Source organism: Triticum dicoccoides, chromosome 6A (genome assembly GCF_002162155.2).
Source record: "Triticum dicoccoides isolate Atlit2015 ecotype Zavitan chromosome 6A, WEW_v2.0, whole genome shotgun sequence".
Taxonomy (NCBI): Eukaryota; Viridiplantae; Streptophyta; class Magnoliopsida; order Poales; family Poaceae; genus Triticum; species Triticum dicoccoides.
Window position 1 is genome coordinate 632,272,939 of NC_041390.1, and position 22,233 is coordinate 632,295,171.

Below are 22,233 nucleotides of genomic sequence, written 5' to 3' on the forward strand. Positions count from 1 at the left end.
TAAACGGTTTAGAGTTGAGGCACCGAAGACGTTTTGAAACATCGTGAAACATATGAGATGTTTCGAGGGCTGAAATTGGGATTTCAGGCTCGTGCCCACGTCAAGAGGTATGAGACCTCCGACGATTTTCTTAGCCTGCAAACTAAGGAGAAAAGCTCAATTGTTGAGCTCGTGCTCAGATTGTCTGAGTACAACAATCATTTGAATCAAGTGGGAGTTGGTCTTCCAAATGAGATAGTGATGTTTCTCCGAAGTCATTACCACCAAGCTGCTAGAGCTTCGTGATGAACTATAATGTATCGGGGACATATATGATGATCCTTGAGATATTCGCGATGTTTGACACCACAAAAGTAGAAATCAAGAAGGAGCATCAATTGTTGATGGTTTGTGAAACCACTAGTTTCAAGGTGGGCAAGGGCAAAAGGGATGCTTCATGAAACGGCAAATCAGCTGCTGCTCTAGTGAAGAAACCCAAGGTTGAACCCAAACCCGAGACTAAGTGCTTCTGTAATAAGGGGAACAGCCACTGGAGCAGAATTACCCTAGATACTTGGTAGATGAGAAGGCTGGCAAGGTCGATAGAAGTATATTGGATATACATTGTGTTGATGTGTACTTTACTAGTACTCCTAGTAGCACCACGGTATTAGATACCGGTTTGGTTGCTAAGTGTTAGTAACTCGAAAAAAAAGGTATGGAATAAACAGAGACTAGCTAAAGGTGAGCTGACGATATGTGTTGGAAGTGTTTCCAATGTTGATATGATCAAGCATCGCACGCTCCCTCTACCATCGAGATTGGTGTTTGCGTTGATAGACATGATTGGATTATGTCTATCGCAATACGGTTATTCATTTAAGGAGAGAGTAATGGTTACTCTGTTTATTTGAATAATACCTTCAATGGTCTTTCACCTGAAATGAATGGTTTATTGAATCTCGATCGTAGTGATACACATGTTCATGCCAAAAGATAGTAATGATAGTACCACCTACTTGTGGCACTGCCACGTAAGTCATATCGGTATAAATCGCATGAAGAAGCTCCATGTTGATGGATCTGTGGGCTCACTCGTTTTTGAAAAGTTTGAGGCATGCGAACCATGTCTATTGGTGTATATGCATGAAGAAACTCCATGCAAATGGACCGTTTGGACTCACTTGATTTTGAATCACTTGAGACATGCAAATCATACCACATGGGCAAGATGACTGAAAGCCTCGTTTTCAGTAAAATGGAACTAGAAAGCAACTTGTTGGAAGTAATACATTTTGATGTGTGCAGTCCAATGAGTGCTGAGGCATGTAGTGGATATCGTTATGTTCTTACTTCACAGATGATTTGAGTAGATGTTGAGTATATTTACTTGATGAATCACGAGTCTGAATTATTGAAAGGTTCAAGTAATTTCAGGATGAGGTTGAAAGATCATCGTGACAAGAGGATAAGATATCTATGATACGATCATAGAGATGAATATCTGAATTACGGGTTTGGCACAGAATTAAGACATTGTGGAAATTGTTTCACAACCAATACAGCCTGGAACACCATAGTGTGATGGTGTGTCCGAACATCATAACTGCACCCTATTGGATATGATGCATACCATGATGTCTCTTATCGAATTACCACGATAGTTTATGGGTTAGGCATTAGAGACAACCACATTCACTTTAAATAGGGCACCACGTAATTCCGATGAGATGACACCGTATGAACTATGGTTTAGAGAAACCTAAGTTGTCATTTCTTAAAAGTTTGGGGCTGCGACGCTTATGCGAAAAAGTTTCAGGTTGATAAGCTCGAACCCAAAGCGGATAAATGCATCTTCATAGGACACCCAAAACAGTTGGGTATACCTCCTGTCTCAGATTCGAAAGCAATAAGGGATTGTTTCTAGAATCAGGTCCTTTCTCGAGGAAAAGTTTCTCTCGAAAGAATTGAGTGGGAGGATGGTGGAGACTTGATGAGGTTATTGAACCGTCTCTTCAGCTAGTGTGTGGCAGGGCACAGGAAGTTGTTCCTATGGCACCTACACCAGTTGAAGTGGAAACTTATGATAGTGATCATGAAACTTCAGATCAAGTCACTACCAAACCTCGTGGGATGACAAGGATGCGTACTACTTCAGAGTGGTACGTGATCCTGTCTTGGAAGTCATGTTGCTAGATAACAACAAACCTACGAGCCATGACAAAGCGATGGTGGGCCCGGATTCCGATAAATGGCTCGAGGCCATAAAATCCGAGAGAGGATCCATGTATGAAAACAAAGTGTAGACTTTGGCAGAACGGCTCGATGGTCGTAAGGCTATTGAGTACAGATGGATTTTAAAAGGAAGACGAACAATGATGGTAAGTATCACCATTAAGAAAGCTCGACTTGTCGTTAAGATGTTTTCCGACAAGTTCAAGGAGTTGACTACGATGAGACTTTCTCACTCGTAGCGATGCTAAGAGTCTGTTGGAATTATATTAGCGATTATTGCATTATTTATGAAATCTTGCAGATAGGATATCAAAACATTGTTTCCTCGATGATTTTCTTGAGAAAAGGTTGTATGTGATACAACCAGAAGGTTTTGTCAATCCTGAAAGATGCTAATAAGTATGCAAAGCTCCAGCAATCCTTCTAAGGACTGGAGTAAGCATCTCGGAGTTGGAATGTACGCTTTGATGAGATGATCAAAGATTTTGGGTTTATACAAAGTTTATGAGAAACTTGTATTTCCAAAGAAGTGAGTGGGAGCACTATAGAATTTCTAATGAGTATATGTTGTTGACATATTGTGGATCAGAAATGACGTAGAATTTCTGGAAAGCATATAGGGTTATTTGAAAAGTGTTTTTCAATGGAAAACCTGGATTAGACTACTTGAGTATTAAGCATTAAGATCTATAAGGCTTAATAGTACTTTCAAATGAATACATACCGTGACAAGATTTTGAAGGAGTTCAAAATGGATCGGCAAAGAAGGAGTTCTTGGCTGTGTTATAAGGTGTGAACATTGAGTAAGACTCGAAACCTGACCGCGGCAGAATAGAGAGAAACGACGAAGGTCGTCCCCTATCCTTTAGACGTAGGCTCTAAAGTATGCTATGATGTGTACCGCACCTGAAATGTGCCTTGCCATGAGTCGGTCAAGGGGTACAAGAGTGATCCAAGAATGGATCACAAGACAGCGGTCAAAGTTATCCTTAGTAACTAGTGGACTAAGGAATTTTCTCGATTATGGAGGTGGTAAAAGAGTTCGTCGTAAAGGGTTACGCCGATGCAAACTTTGACACTAATCCAGATTATTCTGAGTAGTAAACTGGATTCGTCTAGTAGAACAGTTATTTGGAATAGCTCCAAATGTAGCGTAGTAGTTGCATCTACAAGATGACATAGAAATTTGCGAAGTACATACGGATCTGAAAGATTCAGACCCGTTGACTATAACATCTCTCACAAGCATAACATGATCAAACCCAGAACTCATCGAGTGTTAATCACATGGTAATGTGAACTAGATTATTGACTCTAGTAAACTCTTTGGGTGTTAGTCACATGGGGATGTGACCTTGAGTGTTAGTCACATAGCGATGTGAATTGGATTATTGACTCTAGTGCAAGTGGGAGACTGTTGGAAATATGCCCTAGAGGCAATAATAAATTAGTTATTATTATATTTCCTTGTTCATGATAATCATTTATTATCCATGCTAGAATTGTATTGATAGGAAACTCAGATACATGTGTGGATACATAGACAACACCATGTCCCTAGTAAGCCTCTAGTTGACTAGCTCGTTGATAAATAGATGGTTACGGTTTCCTGACCATGGACATTGGATGTCATTGATAACGGGATCACATCATTAGGAGAATGATGTGATGGACAAAGACCCAATCCTAAGCCTAGCACAAGATCATGTAGTTCGTATGCTAAAGCTTTTCTAATGTCAAGTATCATTTCCCTAGACCATGAGATTGTGCAACTCCCGGATACCGTAGGAGTGCTTTGGTGTGCCAAACGTCACAACACAACTGGGTGGCTATAAAGGTACACTACAGGTATCTCCAAAAGTGTCTGTTGGGTTGGCACGAATCGAGACTGGAATTTGTCACTCCGTGTAAATGGAGAGGTATCTCTGGGCCCACTCTGTAGGACATCATCATAATGTGCACAATGTGATCAAGGAGTTGATCATGGGATGATGTGTTACGAAACGAGTAAAGAGACTTGCCGGTAACGAGATTGAACAAGGTATCGGGATACCGACGATCGAATCTCGGGTAAGTATCGTACCGCTAGACAAAGGGAATAGTATACGGGATTGATTAAGTCCTTGACATCGTGGTTCATCCGATGAGATCATCGTGGAACATGTGGGAGCCAACATGGTATCCAGATCCCGCTGTTGGTTATTGACCGGAGAGTCATCTCGGTCATGTCTGCATCTCTCCCGAACCCGTAGGGTCTACACACTTAAGGTTCAGTGACGCTAGGGTTATAGAGATATTAGTATGCGGTAACCCGAAAGTTGTTCGGAGTCCCGGATGAGATCCCGGACGTCACGAGGAGTTCCGGAATGGTCTGGAGGTAGAATTATATATGGGAAGTGCTATTTCGGCTATCGGGACAAGTTTCGGGGTCACCGGTATTGTACCGGGACCACCGAAAGGGTCCCGGGGGTCCACCAGGTGGGGCCACCTGCCCCGGGGGCCACATGGGCTGTAGGGGGTGCGCCTTGGCCTGTATGGGTCAAGGGCACCAGCCCCAAGAGGCCCATGCGCCAAGAGATAAGGGAAAGAAAGAGTCCTAAAGGGGGAAGGCACCTCCGAGGTGCCTTGGGGAGGATGGACTCCTCCCTGGCCGCACCCTTCCTTGGAGGAAGGGCCAAGGCTGCGCCCCCCCTCTCTCTTGGCCCTATATATAGTGGGGGGAAGGGAGGGCAGCCTAACCTAAGCCCTGGCGCCTCCCTCTCCCTCCCATGACACATCTCCCTCCTCCCGCAGCGCTTGGCGAAGCCCTGTTGGAATCCCGCTACTTCCACCATCACGCCGTCGTGCTGCTGGATCTCCATCAACCTCTCCTCCCCCCTTGCTGGATCAAGAAGGAGGAGACGTCGCTCCTCCGTACGTGTGTTGAACGCGGAGGTGCCGTCCGTTCGGTGCTAGGATCATCGGTGATTTGGATCACGACGAGTACGACTCCATCAACCCCGTTCTCTTGAACGCTTCCGCGCGCGATCTACAAGGGTATGTAGATCCACTCCTCCCTCGTTGCTAGATGACTCCATAGATTGATCTTGGTGATACGTAGAAAATTTTGAATTATTGCTACGTTCCCCAACACCTTGTTGCCGCGTAAGAGAGAGTGAGCATGCCTGGGTAGCAGGGGAAGTGAAGGAGCTGGATGAGGTGCCTCGCCGCCACCACGGGCCGCCTAGAGTCACAGGAGCGACCCATGAGACTTGAGCAGAAACTTAGTACTTTTTTTCCGGGTGAGCAAAACTTAGTTCTAATATACTAAGCACAGTTGCACATATGATTGTACTTCCGATTTCTGTATCTCTTCTTTTCTGAAATTAGGTGGGGAATGCTAATGAAAATCACCTTGTTAAAGAAAATCAAAATCAGGTTATACTAAATAAGTTTTTCTTGTGTTTGTCTTTTATCCACAAAAAAACGTGTTTGTGTGCAACAATGGCAAATCTGATTCATAAAAAGCGGTCATACATTCCAACGCCACCATTATCCCGATGAAGGAACGCCCATCTAATCTAGCAATGTTGCACTATCATAGAATTTAGGTTTTGGAGAACATCCTCAATATACCATCTGCTTCCTCTATGGATCTGCTTCCTCAATGGTGCCTGTGCATGGTGATGCATTCAAATATGTCGTTAGTTGTCAATTGGAAGGGAAATATTAGCTTCTCCATCAGCTTCGGAAATGCGAGGAGTCAGCGCTGGTGGCAAATCGATCAAATGAGAACAGATAAAAAGAAGGAAAACAAGGAGCCGTTAATTGGCAGATGAAAGGAGAGAGTTAGATGTCCAGGTAGAAGAAGAGGACAAAGGGCGATCTATATATAGATCCCTTATTCCACGAGATGTATAGACAGATCCTCTATTTGGAGGGCCTTCCGTGTGATAATATTACCCCTTGGTAATTCCAGTTACAGGAAATGACACTACTGCCAATATTTTCATCTAAGGGGGTGTACTGAAGGATAACCCTGAACCCTAACCCCAAAAGACAATACCACCACAAAATAATATCTTCTCCGACGACATAGCTATATAGATATAGATAACCAATCCAACAATTTTTGCACCACACAAGCAATCCAGTCAACATGGGCACATTACAGTTACTGGGTAACCATCCTTCCTCTTTTGGAAGTTCTGAGGCAAACATTATTCGATTAGAAAATTCACAACGAAATGCACTGGGAAGCCAAAGAACTACACTCCCAGATTCATCGTGTCGTCATGTGCTTCATTTGCAGCTTCACTGTTTGGGGCAGCCTCCGCATCCCCCATCTCAACATCTGCCACTGAATAGCTGCGGGTGCTAGTAGGTGTGTCTAGTAAGGGAGCAACCGCCTTGTCAGATGGCCCTCCTTGATCTGGTGGAATGGGAACCGCGCCCCCGGTCACCTTGTCAGTGTTGATACTCATCATTTTGTGTGGCTTTTGGGTTGTCTGGTGCATTGGTCGACAGCATACCATGCTCAGTGGAACAAACTCCTGTCATGTGAAAAGAAATGCCAAAATAAATTATTTGGTATAAACATCATAAAACAAACTAAACTCATTATGCTTTCCATTTTATTTGACTACATATAGTAATATAACTAGCCTAGAACAAAAAAAATATAGTGTCTTACACTATTCTTCCCCATCAATTTTACTTGAACATTCAGATTTCTTTTGTTCGGTGATAAAAAAAATTGCAGATTGGAAATGAAATCACATGGAAACTTTGAAGTAAGTTTGGTTGCCTACAGAAACTAGGATGGGTTTTAATGGTTAGAGAAACGATCATGGCGAGCTACTCATTTATAAATGTCCAGGTACGTTATAAATCATAGGGATGAATGTCTGATTTGGCAATTCGGGTCGTAGTTGTAATAATAACTTTCGTGGATGAAGTCGAAAATCCATTTCTATTGTCAGGCCAACAGCCCTATAACAGAACTGAAGCTCCAGGACCCAAGCGTCAATTAATTCTGATATCCTACCATGGCGTAACAATGGAACCAGAGTAAATGCGTGAACACTCAACACTGTAGACAGAAGGAGAATTACCTCAGAGTGATCATGATCATAACAAACAAGAAACCTGCAGCGGCACCCCCTTATGTCATGCCTGCGTCTTTGAACTTGAAGAACATGCGCATCAAAATAGCAGGCCTGCTCTTTGCCTTCCTGTTCAATTCGGCACAGAAATCAACTTGAGTAAATGATAATACTACATGATGAGACAGCTAAAACAACATTCCCTTACTGTGTTATTTACATCCAGCGACAAGAAATCCTTAGTCAGACCCTCAACCATACCCTACTTTGAGTATATAATACTTCTTGAAAGAGCAGTAAAGTCATGCACATTTCCTCTCAATGCTCTAATTTATCGGCATACCGGTGTTTGTGCGCAATTACCAACATGAGGATTTATTGGAAAAGCTTATTTGATGAAAGTTGGTTTATCCACTTTATAAATGACCAGAGATAGGCTACAGCATTCATTTTGAAAAAAAATCTTTCAGTGCTCAATTTAATAATAAAGTAATAATAAAATTTATTGGATAAATTTACACCCAATTTTAGAATAAAAAACAGTTTTAGTACTCAAAAGTATGACATAATAAAATGCACTGCTTTTATGGTCGTTTAGTAAGTGTTGTCAACCACAATAGTTTGAAAACTCTCAAACTGGAATCACATCTTTTATAAGTATATAAAAACAAGAAATAGAGCCTATACAAGTTGAGTATCAACAAGGAACAGTCAAACGTCAAAGCAGAAACTTTTAATGACTCTTGGCAGGTGAAATCCAAAAGACATACCCATCACTACTCTATCATACGCCATAGAAAGTAACTGTGGAATTTTCAAGTGCATAACAAAAGGAAAATGGAGAGCTGTCAGGCATTGGATACATATTGTGTGGCTAAAATAAACTGGCTTAGTATTCCGAAGGGTAACTTAATGTTTCATGAAGACATGAATTATCAAGTTGTGAGATGCTAGCTTGCCAAGTCAGGTGAAAAGAAGTCGTTTAAGATGGCTACCTTAAAACAAAGAATGAGATCCCCAGGAAGCACAGCAACACATTGAAGAGAACGCAGTCTCACACCTTTACAAACATCAATCCATTCATCCTCCTCAGGTCCAAGCCAACAAAATCGAACTAGTACTTCCTGAAACAAAATAAATAAATAAGTGCAAGCACAGTTGGTATAATGAACCCGCTGTGGAGAGTGATTAAACACTAGAGGAACATGGGTATTGAATATTTCTCGAAAATGATCAAGGCTAGTTTTCACCCTTGACTATGAAAAGAAGCGCAAATCACTCCTAACCACATGTATCACTTAGGACTGGAAGGTTTGTGCAACTCCGCACCAGCCCATTGGTGTCCGTCAAACACGTTTGCTTTCCGCGCTTGCTACATGATGCAAACTTCTTTCCGTACTATGGCTGTGACTTCTTCCTTTTGTGTGTGTGGAGGCAACTAAGAGTCTAAAATAGGACTACTACTGCTGTTGCGATTCTCCATAGATAACTGGAAGAAAGAAATACTTGAATTATGGCAAATCATCCAACTTAGGCAGACACATCACGAAACAAAGTTTTGGCATCATGTGAATGACAGCTAGTAAGCACAGAGTTAGAATGATCAGTTTGTTAATTTGGAAATTAACACAGCATGGATGTTAGTTAATTTGCAAACTAACACAGCACAGATGCATATGCTTTACAGTTTGAATATGTACAAGTCCGGCTCTGCAATTTGCGCCTGGCTATTCATTGAAAAAGAAACTCTTATGCAATTATATTGGTACTGAATGTTATTGCTAGCTTGCTGCACAATTGTTGTACTACATATGATGTTGCTAGCTTTGCTGCAAATTTTGAAAACCCTTTCTTCCCTTATGAAGAAAGGGTCGATGAAACAAGATACCCATTCACTTCTTTGGGTTTCATTTTCCCCATAGAAGAGTAAATACAAGCAACCCTCACTAGTGATATTATGTTTTTGAAAATGACCATATATCCATAATATTAACTGAATAGTAATGTGACGACATCTCTAATAATTAACGCCCTTCTTCATCTAGGATGAAATATCAGTAGAAAATAAAACAGAAATCCAGCAATCTACTGTATCAAAACGCATAGATTAAAATACCCAAACTGTGACCTAGCAAATGAGCTGTACTATTTCTCTTGCCTCTTCCTTTCATTAAGGAAATGTACTATACAAGAACCTAGATAGGCACTTTGTCTCAGAGATTCCCCTCCTCGTGGCTGGCTGTGCGGAAGAGGAGCAGACAGGAGTGATTATGATCACAAAGTCCTGCGGCGCTGGGAAGACCAGAAGTTAACTTAATAATCCATTTTGGAGGAGACTACTGTGCGATGGCTGTCGCCAAGGCCACGCCATTGATGATCGGATCATGACATCATGATTATGACAAGCAATGCGTGGTCGGTGGTGCAGATTGTGTCACGCGTTGCATGTTATTGCACGTTCACACCATATAAAAAATTAAAATTTTTTCCTATGCTAACTAGATCATGAGATTGGTAGAATGGGTAAGTGGGGTTCCATGGTGGCAATGCAGCTGAATGCGCTCGGTACATTTCCAAGCTGGCATGAAACCATCATTGCAGTTTGATTCGCTTCAATTTCTACAGCTCAAGGACGATAATTGAAGGGGGTGAACTAACTTTTTCCTTTTTGAAACTCAGACATTTTGCAGATCGAGCTATATAATCATTGAAAGAAACATTCAATTTATATTTTGTTTTACATGAGAAAACAGAGAGATTGTGAAAGCAAGTTCTATACCACCAATTAGCTTTCCATATAAGCCTAAAGTACAAATACACAAGGTTGTTAAAGTCTTCTTAACTGTTCAGTACTTTATTAGTACTATCTTGTGTTGTTAAAGACTCCCCAACACAAAGTTAGATGAGTCAGGTGTTCAAAATGTTCTAACATCAATACTGTCACCAACTATAAAAAGACAAGAACCGGAATCATCTCTACCTTTAGTGCTAGCTAAGTGCTTGAATAAAGAATGGCAGAAATGAATTTACTAACATCAATCCTATTTAACAAAAAGTTCTATGGTCATTACCGGGTCCCTCGTGTCAATGAACCTGTGGGACAGAAAGGCAGCAACATCGTACCTGTAACAACAAGAATTGGTCAAGCATGTAAAACTGAAAGGTTCATTCAACTATCCCTCCCACATCAGACAGTCCCACCCACACTCACGTGGAATATTAAATCACATACACAAAAACAGACCACATGTGACATGAAATGACATGAAAGAGGAAATGATGAAATATGTATATATCTTCATACCATGCTCCATTTCTAGCCGACTTTGCTTCAAACTGGACATGACCACCATCCGAAGAAATATTCCCTGATTGGTAATGGCAGTATCAATAAACCATAATCAACATGATACACTATATGCGTTTGGTCAGTTACAAAACTAAAATCTTCTAAACAACAAACATGAAAATTGTGCCATGTGACCTAGAGTTATGAATAAAAGTAAAGGGCGCACAAACCACGTGTCCTGCAATTGCCAAACAGAGTGTCAACAGCTGAGACAGCGCGACAACAAACTTTCAAGGGCCCACAAATACAAAGGATTACATTCTAGGCTATAAAGTCCCAGAACCTGCCAACGAGAACTTTAGTCGAAAATTTTGCCTGCTGTTGTGAATTAAAGTAATGGGCGCAGAAACAACCGCGTGTCCTGGAAAATCCCAAATTAAGGGGCTTCAAGGACAGAGGCAATGGCCGGCATATTTTGATGTGCCCACAAAATGTACAGGATAGGCTAACTTGCCAAAATTAACTTGGTTGCCATTTTTGCCTGCAGTTGTGCATAAATGTAATGGGCACACGAACCATGTGTCGTGCAATTGCCGAGTTAGGTGTCAATAGGTGAGACAGCAGGGCGACAAGCTTCATGACATGCAAAACCTTGTAACAACATGCCAACGGGGAGGCTATGCATAACTTCTGCACCACGAAAGCTTTACCAATAGACCATCATGTATCATCGTAGCAACTTAAGATCAGTCATCGTAGCAATTAAGTACATGATAATAAGGAAATAAAGAGAGTTAAGATGGGGATATATTTCAGCAGCACCTGAGTAGGATCCGGCCACTGGGTGGTGTTCCTCGTTAACAGGGGGTAGCATCATCTTCCTGGACCGCTGGGATTGCGCGGACCTCCGGTTATGGAACCAATTCCTCACCTGCGACCACCCAATACAAATCCACACGTATAGATCCAAGTACGGAAATAGCTAGGGCGGACGCGGCGGATCTTGGGCAACGTACCGGGAGGGAAAACCTAGTAGTACCTGATTGTACTGGACGGGGACCTTGCCGTCGCCTGAGCGGTCCGGGGAGGCGTTGAAGTGATCGATTAGGCCCTGGATGACAGGACGCTTGGGCTTGGCGTCGAGCTCACGGAGGACCTCCTCCATCTTGGCGACCTCCGCCTGGGTGAACCGGAACACGAGCCTTGGCGGCTGCCCCGTCATAGTTCCCCTGGCTGCCGCACCTGCCTACGCGCGCGGTGAGATGAGCAGAGTCGTCGGAGATGGAGATGAAGATGGAGATGGAGAGGGGTGGGAGGGAGGAGAAGCTTACGTTACCAGTTGTGTGTCACCAGCGGCTGTGTACAATTTGTGGAGATGGAGATGGAGTTTCGGCACTTCTACTCACACGCACGCGACCTACTTTTGCAATCAATGTAGTGCAATTCATTCCATTAATTCCTCCGGATAAATACAAATACGCAACCAGCCGCTCGATCTGCGGCAGTGTGTACAAGCTCGATCATGCGGCCGACGCACCCTCTTTTGGCACTCCTCAGTCCTCACACACACGCAACCTACTTTTTCAATTAATGTAGTGCAATTCACTCCATTAATTCTCCCGGATAAAACAAGGGGTGCCAATTCCGGCCAGAATTTGCGCAAGTTCCTGCCAGGTGTTTTGGGGTCCAATGTGGTAGGGTCGGGTAGGTTCAGTGTGCCTGGTTGCGTAGAGCCGAGACACTAGGTTGCTGTTATGCCCAACCATGAGCCATGCGCGAACAGTAATCGACCCGCCCCTCCTCCATGTGCATGAATCTCGCTGATAGACGTCCCATCCCTTCGCCATTGTTAGATGTATAGTTAGTGTAGGATTAAACCATGTCTAAAATAGTGAGGTCAGCCATGATGTCATCCTAGGACATGTGATCAGCAGTGATGTCATCTAGTAATTGACATAAGCACTTACAGCCATGGACAGCTAATTCTGGCCTTCAAACGCCGGCGGATGCGCTCGACCGGTCACGCCTCATATGTTAGCTTCCACAGCCATGTCCCTCATATGCGAAACCCCAAACCCATGCAACCAATGCAAAACTACATATAAACACGATCAACATGTAGTTCATCGGATCACCATTTTATCGCCGGACCAAATGACCATAGTTCATCAGAGTAGCTCAGCGGACAGTGCGAATACATAATATACAACTACATAAAACATAGGTAAACCATAAATAATCCGGGGAAGGGTGGAGGAAATCACTATTTCCTCGACGAACCCTTCCCTTCCGGTTGTCGGCGCGGCTGTGCCTACCCTCCATTTAGGCGTTGGCGTGCGGCGGTGCGTCGTCATTGGAGCTGGAGGTGGAGCCGTCCGTCATGTCGCGGTCCTTGGAGCACACTTGCCCCAAGAGCCTCCGGATGAGGCGGTCATTCTCCTTCGCACGGCGAGCCGCCTTTGCCTTGGGCTCCGCCTCCTTGTTCGCCTCGCACTCCGACAACTAGATGCCGAGACAGAGCACCTTGGCATTCTTGCGGTCGAGGTGCCTCGCATCTGTTTTCGCCGTCGTGAGAGAGTGGCGGAGGGCCGGCACGACGAGCATGGCCTCAGGATTACCTTCTGCTCGCACGTGACCGGCATGTGGTCAGCCCCCCCTGCCCGCCCTCATCCTCGCCCGCTGCCACTCGCCAGCCCTAATGCATGCTGGTGCCGGTGTGGGTACGAGGACCCAGCGGTGCGTGGGTACCACATTCGGAGTAGAGGAAACCCACATTTGGTGGTGGTGGGCTGCGTACATGATGGATGTCGGGAGCGGAGTGGTAGGAGCCGCGGTATGGGCCGGTGGAGTCGGCGGCGCTGCGTTAACGGGCGCGGGGCACTGAGGAAGATGAGCCATCGCTTCTAGTGCCGCTGATAGGATCTAGGATCCTACCAGGCCTAGCTCTTAGGTTGTAGGGGTGGAAGAGAGGGTAGCGAGGAGCTAGGCGCGAGCGGCGGCGCGACAGCGCCGTGGTCGCGCGGTAGAGGAGGAGGAGATGGTGCAGGAGGCGGCTAGGGTTACTCCTTACAAGTGTTTATATCATCCTCGAGGTGCTAATAAAAATAAATATAAGTTGGGCTAAGTCCCAAACTAGGCGCGCCATTGAGCCTCCTCCGGCTATAAGAGACGCTGATCATAACATCTCTCCCCGCCTGCGCAAACTTCTCATTCTCGAGCTGGAAGTCTAGAAATGTTGGCGGAACTCCTGGAGCGGTTCCCAAGTGGCGTCCTCCTCTAAAAGGCCTTGCCACAGGATCAACAAATGCCACACGCCGCGGCGTTGCTGGGCCTTCAACACCTTCGCTGGGCCCAGAAGAAGACGTCCATCGGAGATTGGAGGAAGCGTCGGCGCGGCCGCCGGCGAATCACCGCGGAAAGGCTTCAGCAAGCCCACATGGAAGACGTCCTGGATGCGAGCGTCGAGCAGAAGCTAAAGGCGGTATGCGACCTTGCCGATGCGTTCCACCATGAAAAATGGTCCCACGTAGCGAGGGCCCAGCTTGCGCTTAGCACACGGATCCAGTGACTGCGTGGAGCGGTGAAGGAGCCGCAACCACACACCCAGTCGCCCACCACAAACTCCGCCTCATGGTGGTGGCCGTCGTAGTGCTTCTTGGACAGCTGCTGGGCCTGGAGAAGACACTGGCGCACCTCGGCAAGGATCTCATCCCTGTTGCGGAGAAGGTCGCCAGCCGCCTTCGTTCGGGCCATTCTGGGGTCTACCAGCAGGATGGGTGGTGGAGGACGGCCATAGACCACCTCAAAAGGTGTGGCGCGCAGGGCGGAGTGGTAGGTGTTGTAGCAGTACTCCGCCCAAGCGAGCCAGTCCACCCAAACCCGGGGACGATCACCTGTAACACAACGCAAATATATAGCAATCACCTTGTTGACACCCTCAAATTGGCCGTCCGTCTGCGGGTGGAATGCCGTACTCAGGCGCAGTTTCATGCCCGCCATCCAGAAGAGATCACGCCAGACATGACCAGTGAACACCGAGTCACGGTTGCTGACGATGGAAGAGGGGAACCCGTGGAGGCGGACGATGCCGTCGAAGAAGGCATGCGCCACGGAGGCGGCGGTGTAGGGGTGGCCGAGTGCAATGAAGTGTGCATACTTGGAGAAGCGGTCGACCGCCGTAAGGATGAAGGACTTGCCACCCACCTTGGGGAGGCCCTTGATGAATTCTGTGGAGATGTCGCCCCAGACCTGAGAGGGCACCTCAAGGGGCTATAACAGCCATGTCGGCCGCAGTGTATCTGTCTTGTTGCGCCGGCACGCCATGCAAGACCGCACCCAGTCTTGCACCCGCGACCAGTCGCCGGGGATGTAGAAATCTGCTCGAAGATGGTGGAGGGTCTTCTACACGACCTCGTGACAGGCCGAGTGGGCAGGCAGCTGGGCCTGGTGACAGATGTCGCCGTGATCCAGAACAAAGAGTCGGCGCCCATGCAGGAGCAGGCCATCAGCCATGCGCCATCGCTCCTCCAGGTCGCTAGCGTCGAGGCGTTGCCGAAGGAGCTGTGCATCTAGAGCGCTCGTGCTGGCCCGGCAGATGTCGTCGATGAGGGCGAAGGAGGGCCCCGAGCGGATGCAGAGGGCCGCCCCCGCGGGGTCGATGGTGTCGGTGTCGTTGTCATCATCGCTGCGGGACAGTTCGACGGCAACGGTGTTGAGGTGTCCCGGACGGTACTCGACAGTGAAGTCGAAGCCAAAGAGCTTGCTGATCCACTGATGCTGCGGCACGGTGGAGAGGCGCTGGTCCAACAAGAACTTGAGGGTGTAGTGATCCGTGAGAATATAGAATGGCTGCCCCCAAAGATACGGCCGCCATTGACGCACAACCTGCACCAAGCCGATAAGCTCCCTCTCGCAGGCTGCAAGTTAGTGATGGTGGGCGGTGAAGGGACTGTTGAAGAATGCAAGTGGCTCATCACCCTGATGGAGGATGGCGCCAAACCCCATGCCCAAGGCGTCGCAATCCACCATGAACAACTTGTCGAAGTCAGGCATCTGGAGGACCGGCCCCGTCGTGAGAGCCTGCTTGAGGGTCCGAAATGCCTCAGTCGCCTCCGTATCCCAGGGGAAGGCGTCAAGGCGCAGCAGGTGTGTAAGTGGGGCCATGATGAGGCTGAATTCCCGGATGAATTTTCTGTAATATCCAGCGAGGTCCAAGAAGCCGCGGAGGGCCCGCGGCGAGTGCGGCGTTGGCCAAGCCGCGACCAGCGCGACCTTGTCGGCATCCATAGTGACGACATCCGCCAAGATGAAGTGGTCGAGATAGGCCACTGATGTCGTGTCGAATGAGCACTTCGAGCACTTGAGGTGCAGATGGTGTGCTCGAAGCTCGTTGAAGACGATGGCCACGTGCTGCAGGTGCTCCACCCATGATGAGTTGTAGATAAGAATGTTATCAAATCAAACAAGCACAAACCGGCGCAAGTAGGGGCGGAGCATGTCATTCATCAACGCCTGGAATGTCGTCTGGGCATTGGAGAGGCCAAAGGGCATCACCAAGAACTCGAAGTGGCCATGATGAGTGCGGAAGGTCGTCTTCGCGACATCGTCTGGGTGCATCCACACCTGTTGATATCCCGAACGGAGGTCGATCTTGGTGAACAAGCATGCCCCATGTAGCTTGTCCATGAGTTCATCCACGACGGGGATAGGAAATTTGTCCTTGGACGTCTTGGCATTGAATCTACTTAGCGTGGCAACGCACCCCGTCAGACGCCTGACTTCCTTGACTGTCCTTGGTGATTGGATCTGTTCGATAGCTTTAATCTTGTCAGGGTTGGCTTCGATCCCCCATTGGGATACAAAGAACCCAAGCAGCTTGTCGGAGGGAACGCCAAACACACACTTCTCTGGGTTGAGCTTCAGGTTGATCTTGGACAAATTAGCAAAGGTTTCCTCCAAATCCATAATAAGGGTGGCTCTATCCTTGGTCTTGACCACAATATCATCCATATAAGCTTCAATGTTTCTGTGCAACTGTGGCTCGAAACCAATCTAGACTTCCCTTGCGAAAGTGGACCCAAAACTCTTTAATCCGAACGGCATGCGAACAAAACAGTACGCACCACATGGAGTGATGAACGACGTCTTCTCTCCGTCTTCCTTGGACATGAAGATTTGGTGATACCCAAAATATGCGTCCAGAAAGGAGAGCAAATCACAGCCTGAAGTGGAATCCACAATCTGACCGATACGCGACAAGGGGAACGGGTCCTTCGGGCAAGCTTTGTTGAGATCTATGAAATCTATGCAAAGCCTCCACTTCCCGTTAGCCTTCCGGACTACCACTGGATTTTCCAACCATGTGGGTTGTAACACTCCTCTGACCAAACCAACTGCTTCAAGTTTCTTGATCTCTTCCGCAATAAACTGCTGCCTCTTCAAGGCCGGCTTCCGAACTTTCTGCTTGATGGGTCAGGCGTGTGGGGAGGCAGCAAGGTGGTGCTTGATTACCTCCCTGGGAACACCGGGGATTTCAGATGATTTCCAAGCAAACACATCGATATCTGCCCGTAGGAAGGCAATGAGCGAGCTTTCCTATTTGTCATCGAGGGTGGCGCTGATAGTGAAAGTACCATCAACACCAGCCAGCCCTGCCAGAACCTTCTTCACTTGGGGTGCAGCGACCTTGGATTTCTTATTGTTGGAGCACTCTGGCAAGTCATCAATAGGCGTAGCACGCTTCGAGGAGGTACACTTCCCGGATTCCTTGCTAGCGTCCTTGCTACCCTTCTTCTCCCCTCTGTCCTCCTTGGCGGGAACTGCTGCTGTTGCGGCCTCTGCTGCGACTGCGTCCCGGTACATCTTGTCTACACTATTGCATCCTTCTCATCTGATGGGATGGTAAGGACTCCCATTGGCCCAGGCATCTTCAAGGTGTTGTAGGCATAGTGGGATGCCATGAATTTAGCCAGGGCTGGGCATCCAAGAATCCCATTGTACGGCAGGGGGAGCTCAACCACATCAACCACAACCTTCTCAGTCTGGTAGTTTAGCTCTCCCCCAAATGTTATCGGCAGCATGATCTTTCCCTTAGGATGACTCCTGCCGGGATTAAGTCCTTGAAACGTGTCGGTGACCTTCAACTCATCCTCTGCTATCTAAAGTTTGCTGATGACTGCCGGGGAGATCAGATTCAACTCGGCCTCTCCGTCCACCAACATTTTTGTGACCTTGAGGTTGTGAAATGTTGGAGAGACCAACAATGGCAAACACCCTACCGCAGTGGTACGGTTAGGATGATCCTCTTCGTCAAAGATGATGGGCGTGCGTGACCATTTGAGCAGCTTTCGGGCCTTTGGTACTGGTTCCATAGCATTGACTTCCCGTGCACACCGTTTGAGCTGGCGATGAGAGGTGTGCAAAGATGCACCCCTGTCAATGCACAGGGCGTGAGTGGCCTTCTGAAACTCCTACTCACTGGTTTCCTCTTCATCCCCTCCATTTTTCTCATCATCACGGGTTTCCTTTTCTCGACCTCTGGCGGGTTTTCCTTGGTTCCGGAAGCATTTGCCGAGGCGATTTACTTCACCACATCGGCGCAGCAGGTGCGTAAGTGGGGCCGTGATGAGGCTGAATTCCTGGATGAATTTTCGGTAATATCCAGCGAGGCCCAAGAAGCTATGGAGGGCCCGCCGCGAGTGCGGCGTTGGCCAAGCCGCGACCGCCGCGACCTTGTCGGCATCCATAGCGACGAACTCCACCAAAAAGAAGTGGCCGATATAGGCCAATGATGTCGTGCCGAATGAAAACTTCGAGCACTTGAGGTGCAGATGATGTGCTCCAAGCTCGTTGAAGATGATGGCCACATGCTGCAGGTGCTCCACCCATGATGAGCTGTAGATAAGAATGTTATCAAAGAAAACAAGCACAAACCGGCGCAAGTAGGGGCGGAGCACGTCGTTCATCAACGCCTGGAATGTCGTCGGGGCATTGGAGAGGCCATAGGGCATCACCATAATGAGTGTGGAAGGTCGTCTTCGCGACATCGTCCGAGTGCATCCATACCTGGTGATATCCCGAACAGAGGTCGAGCTTGGTGAAGAAGCATGCGCCATGTAGCTTGTCCAGTAGTTCATCCACGACGGGGATAGGAAATTTGTCCTAGAACGTCTTGGCGTTGAGAGGACGGTAGTCGATGCAGAAACTCCATGAACCGTCCGCCTTGCACACGAGGAGCTCCGTGTTGGAAATATGCCCTAGAGGCAATAATAAATTGGTTATTATTATATTTCCTTGTTCATGAAAATCTTTTATTATCCATGCTAGAATTATATTGATAGGAAACTCAGATACATGTATGGATACATAGACAACACCATGTCCCTAGTAAGCCTCTAGTTGACTAGCTCGTTGATTAATAGATGGTTACGATTTTCTGAACATGGACATTGGATGTCGTTGATAACGGGATCACATCATTAGGAGAATGATGTGATGGAGAAGACCCAATCCTAAGCCTAGCACAAGATCATGTAGTTCGTTTGCTAAAGCTTTTCTAGTGTCAAGTATCATTTCCTTAGACCATGAGATTGTGCAACTCCCGGATACCGTAGGAGTGCTTTGGGTGTGCCAAACGTCACAACATAACTGGGTGGCTATAAAGGTACACTACAGGTATCTCCTAAAGTGTCTGTTGGGTTGGCACGAATCGAGACTGGGATTTGTCACTCCGTGTAAACGGAGAGGTATCTCTGGGCCCACTCGGTAGGACATCATCATAATGTGCACAATGTGATCAAGGAGTTGATCACGGGATGATGTGTTATGGAACGAGTAAAGAGACTTGCCGGTAACAAGATTGAACAAGGTATCGGGATACCGACGATCGAATCTCGGGCAAGTATCGTACCGCTAGACAAAGGGAATTGTATACGGAATTGATTAAATCCTTGACATCGTGGTTCATCCGATGAGATCATTGTGGAACATGTGGGAGCCAACATGGGTATCCAGATCCCGATGTTGGTTATTGGCCGGAGAGTTGTCTCGGTCATGTCTGCATGGTTCCCGAACCCGTAGGGTCTACACACTTAAGGTTCGATGACGCTAGGGTTATAGGGAAAGTATGTACGCGGTTAACGAATGTTGTTCAGAGTCTCGGATGAGATCTCGGACATCATGAGGAGTTCCGGAATGGTCCGGAGGTAAAGATTTATATAAGGGAAGTCCTGTTTTGGTCACCGGAAAGGTTTCGGTTGCTATCGGTAATGTACCGGGACCACCGGGAGGGTCCCGGGGGTCCACCAAGTGGGGCCACCAGCCCTGGAGGGCTGCATGGGCCAAGTGTGGGAGGGGACCAGCCCCAGGTGGGCTGGTGCGCCCCCCACAAGGGCCCAAGGCGCCTAGGGTTTGGGGAGGGGGCGCCTCCACCTAGCTTGGGGGGCAAGTTTCCCCCTCTCCCCCCCTTGGCCGCCACCCTAGATGGGTTTGGGGCTGTCGCACACCTTGGGGTGGAAACCCTAAAGGGGGCGCACCCCCCTCCCTCTCCCCTATATATAGTTGAGGTCTTTGGGGCTGCGTACACATGAGTTTTGACCTCTCCCTGGCGCAGCCCTACCATTCTCCCTCCTTGTCTCTCGTGGTGCTTGGCGAAGCCCTGCTGGAGTACCGCGCTCCTCCACCACCACCACGCCGTCATGCTGCTGCTGGATGGAGTCTTCCCCAACCTCTCCTTCTCCCCTTGCTGGATCTAGGCGTAGGAGACGTCACCGGGCTGTACGTGTGTTGAACGCGGAGGTGCCATCCGTTCGGCACTAGGATCATCGGTGATTTGGATCACGACGAGTACGACTCCATCAACCCCGTTCACTTGAACGCTTCCGCTTAGCGATCTACAAGGGTATGTAGATGCACTCTCCTTCCCCTCGTTGCTAGATTACTCCATAGCTTGATCTTGGTGATGCGTAGAAAATTTTGAATTTCTGTTATGTTCCCCAACAGTGGCATCAGAGGTAGGTCTATGGGTAGTTACTATGCACGAGTAGAACACAAAGTAGTTGTGGGCGTCGATATTGTCAATTATCTTGCCGTTACTAGTCTTATCTTGATTCGGCGGCATCGTGGGATGAAGCGGCCCGAACCGACCTTAAACGTACGCTTACGAGACCGGTTCCACCAACTGACATGCACTAGTTGCATAAGGTGGCTGGCGGGTGTCTGTCTCTCCCACTTTAGTTGGATCGGATTCGATGAACAGGGTCCCTATGAAGGGTAAATAGAAATTGGCAATTCACGTTTTGGTTTTGGCGTAGGTAAGAAACGTTCTTGCTAGCAACCTATAGCAGCCATGTAAAAACTTGCAACAACAATTAGAGGACGTCTAACTTGTTTTTGCAGCATATGCCTTGTGATGTGATATGGCCAAAAGGATGTGATGAATGATATATGTGATGTATGAGATTGATCATGTTCTTGTAATAGGAATCACGACTTGCATGTCGATGAGTATGACAACCGGCAGGAGCCATAGGAGTTGTCTTAATTTATTTATGACCTGCGTGTCAACATAAACGTCATGTAATTACTTTACTTTATTGCTAAAGTGTTAGCCATAGTAGTAGAAGTAATAGATGACGAGACAACTTCAAGAAGACACGATGATGGAGATCAGGATGATGGAGATCATGGTGTCATGCCGGTGACAACGATGATCATGGAGCCCCGAAGATGGAGATCAAGAGGAGCAAAATGATATTGGCCATATCATGTCACTATTTGATTGCATGTGATGTTTATCATTATTTACATCTTATTTGCTTAGAACGAAGGTAGCTTAAATAAGATGATCCCTCACTAAAATTTCAAGAAAGGTGTTCCCCCTTACGGTGCACCGTTGCGAAGGTTCTTTGTTTCGAAGCACCATGTGATGATCGGGTGTGATAGATTCTAACATTCGAATACAACGGGTGTTGACGAGCCTAGCATGTACAGACATGGCCTCGGGACACATGCGAAACACTTAGGTTGACTTGACGAGCCTAGCATGTACAGACTTGGCCTCGGGACACATGCGGAACACTTAGGTTGACTTGACGAGCCTAGCATGTACAGACATGGCCTCGGAACATGGAAGACCGAAAGGTCGAACATGAGTCATATAGAAGATACGATCAACATGAAGATGTTCACCGATGATGACTAGTCCGTCTCACGTGATGATCGGACATGGCCTAGTTGACTCGGATCATGTAATCACTAAGATGACTAGAGGGATGTCTATCTGAGTGGGAGTTCATAAGATGTGGTAGCTCGCGCTTCAGTTCTACTATTTAGATATGTTCCTAGATAAAATTTAGTTGAAAGTTGATAGTAGCAATTATGCGGACTAGGTCCGTAAACTGAGGATTGTCCTCATCGCTTCATAGAAGGCTTATGTCCTTAATGCACCGCTCAGTGTGCTGAACCTCGAATGTCGTCTGTGGATGTTGCGAACATCTGACATACACATTTTGATAACTACGTGATAGTTCAGTTAAACGGTTTAGAGTTGAGGTACCGAAGACGTTTTGAAACATCGCGAAACATATGAGATGTTTCGAGGGCTGAAATTGGGATTTCAGGCTCGTGCCCACATCAAGAGGTATAAGA

General features: G+C 47.0%; 1 protein-coding gene across 3 annotated transcripts; it reads right to left on the minus strand.

The window, feature by feature from the left end:
• Positions 1 to 6,269: 6,269 nt before the first annotated feature.
• On the minus strand, positions 6,270 to 12,035 carry LOC119314841 (protein SAWADEE HOMEODOMAIN HOMOLOG 2-like). 3 transcript variants are annotated; one of them, XM_037589528.1, is made up of 8 exons: positions 11,919 to 12,035; positions 11,627 to 11,833; positions 11,410 to 11,518; positions 10,603 to 10,666; positions 10,370 to 10,421; positions 8,294 to 8,422; positions 7,308 to 7,427; positions 6,270 to 6,746 (listed from the first exon to the last, which is right to left on the minus strand). In XM_037589528.1, exons 2-8 carry the CDS (start codon positions 11,807 to 11,809, stop codon positions 6,462 to 6,464), a joined length of 942 nt encoding a protein of 313 aa, XP_037445425.1. In that variant the 5' UTR covers positions 11,810 to 11,833; positions 11,919 to 12,035; the 3' UTR covers positions 6,270 to 6,461. The 3 variants fall into 3 exon arrangements, with proteins under 3 accessions (XP_037445425.1, XP_037445426.1, XP_037445423.1); XM_037589529.1 differs by having other exon boundaries at positions 11,627 to 11,829; positions 11,919 to 12,014; XM_037589526.1 differs by lacking the exon at positions 11,919 to 12,035 and having other exon boundaries at positions 11,627 to 11,912.
• Between the last annotated feature and the right edge of the window lie 10,198 nt (positions 12,036 to 22,233).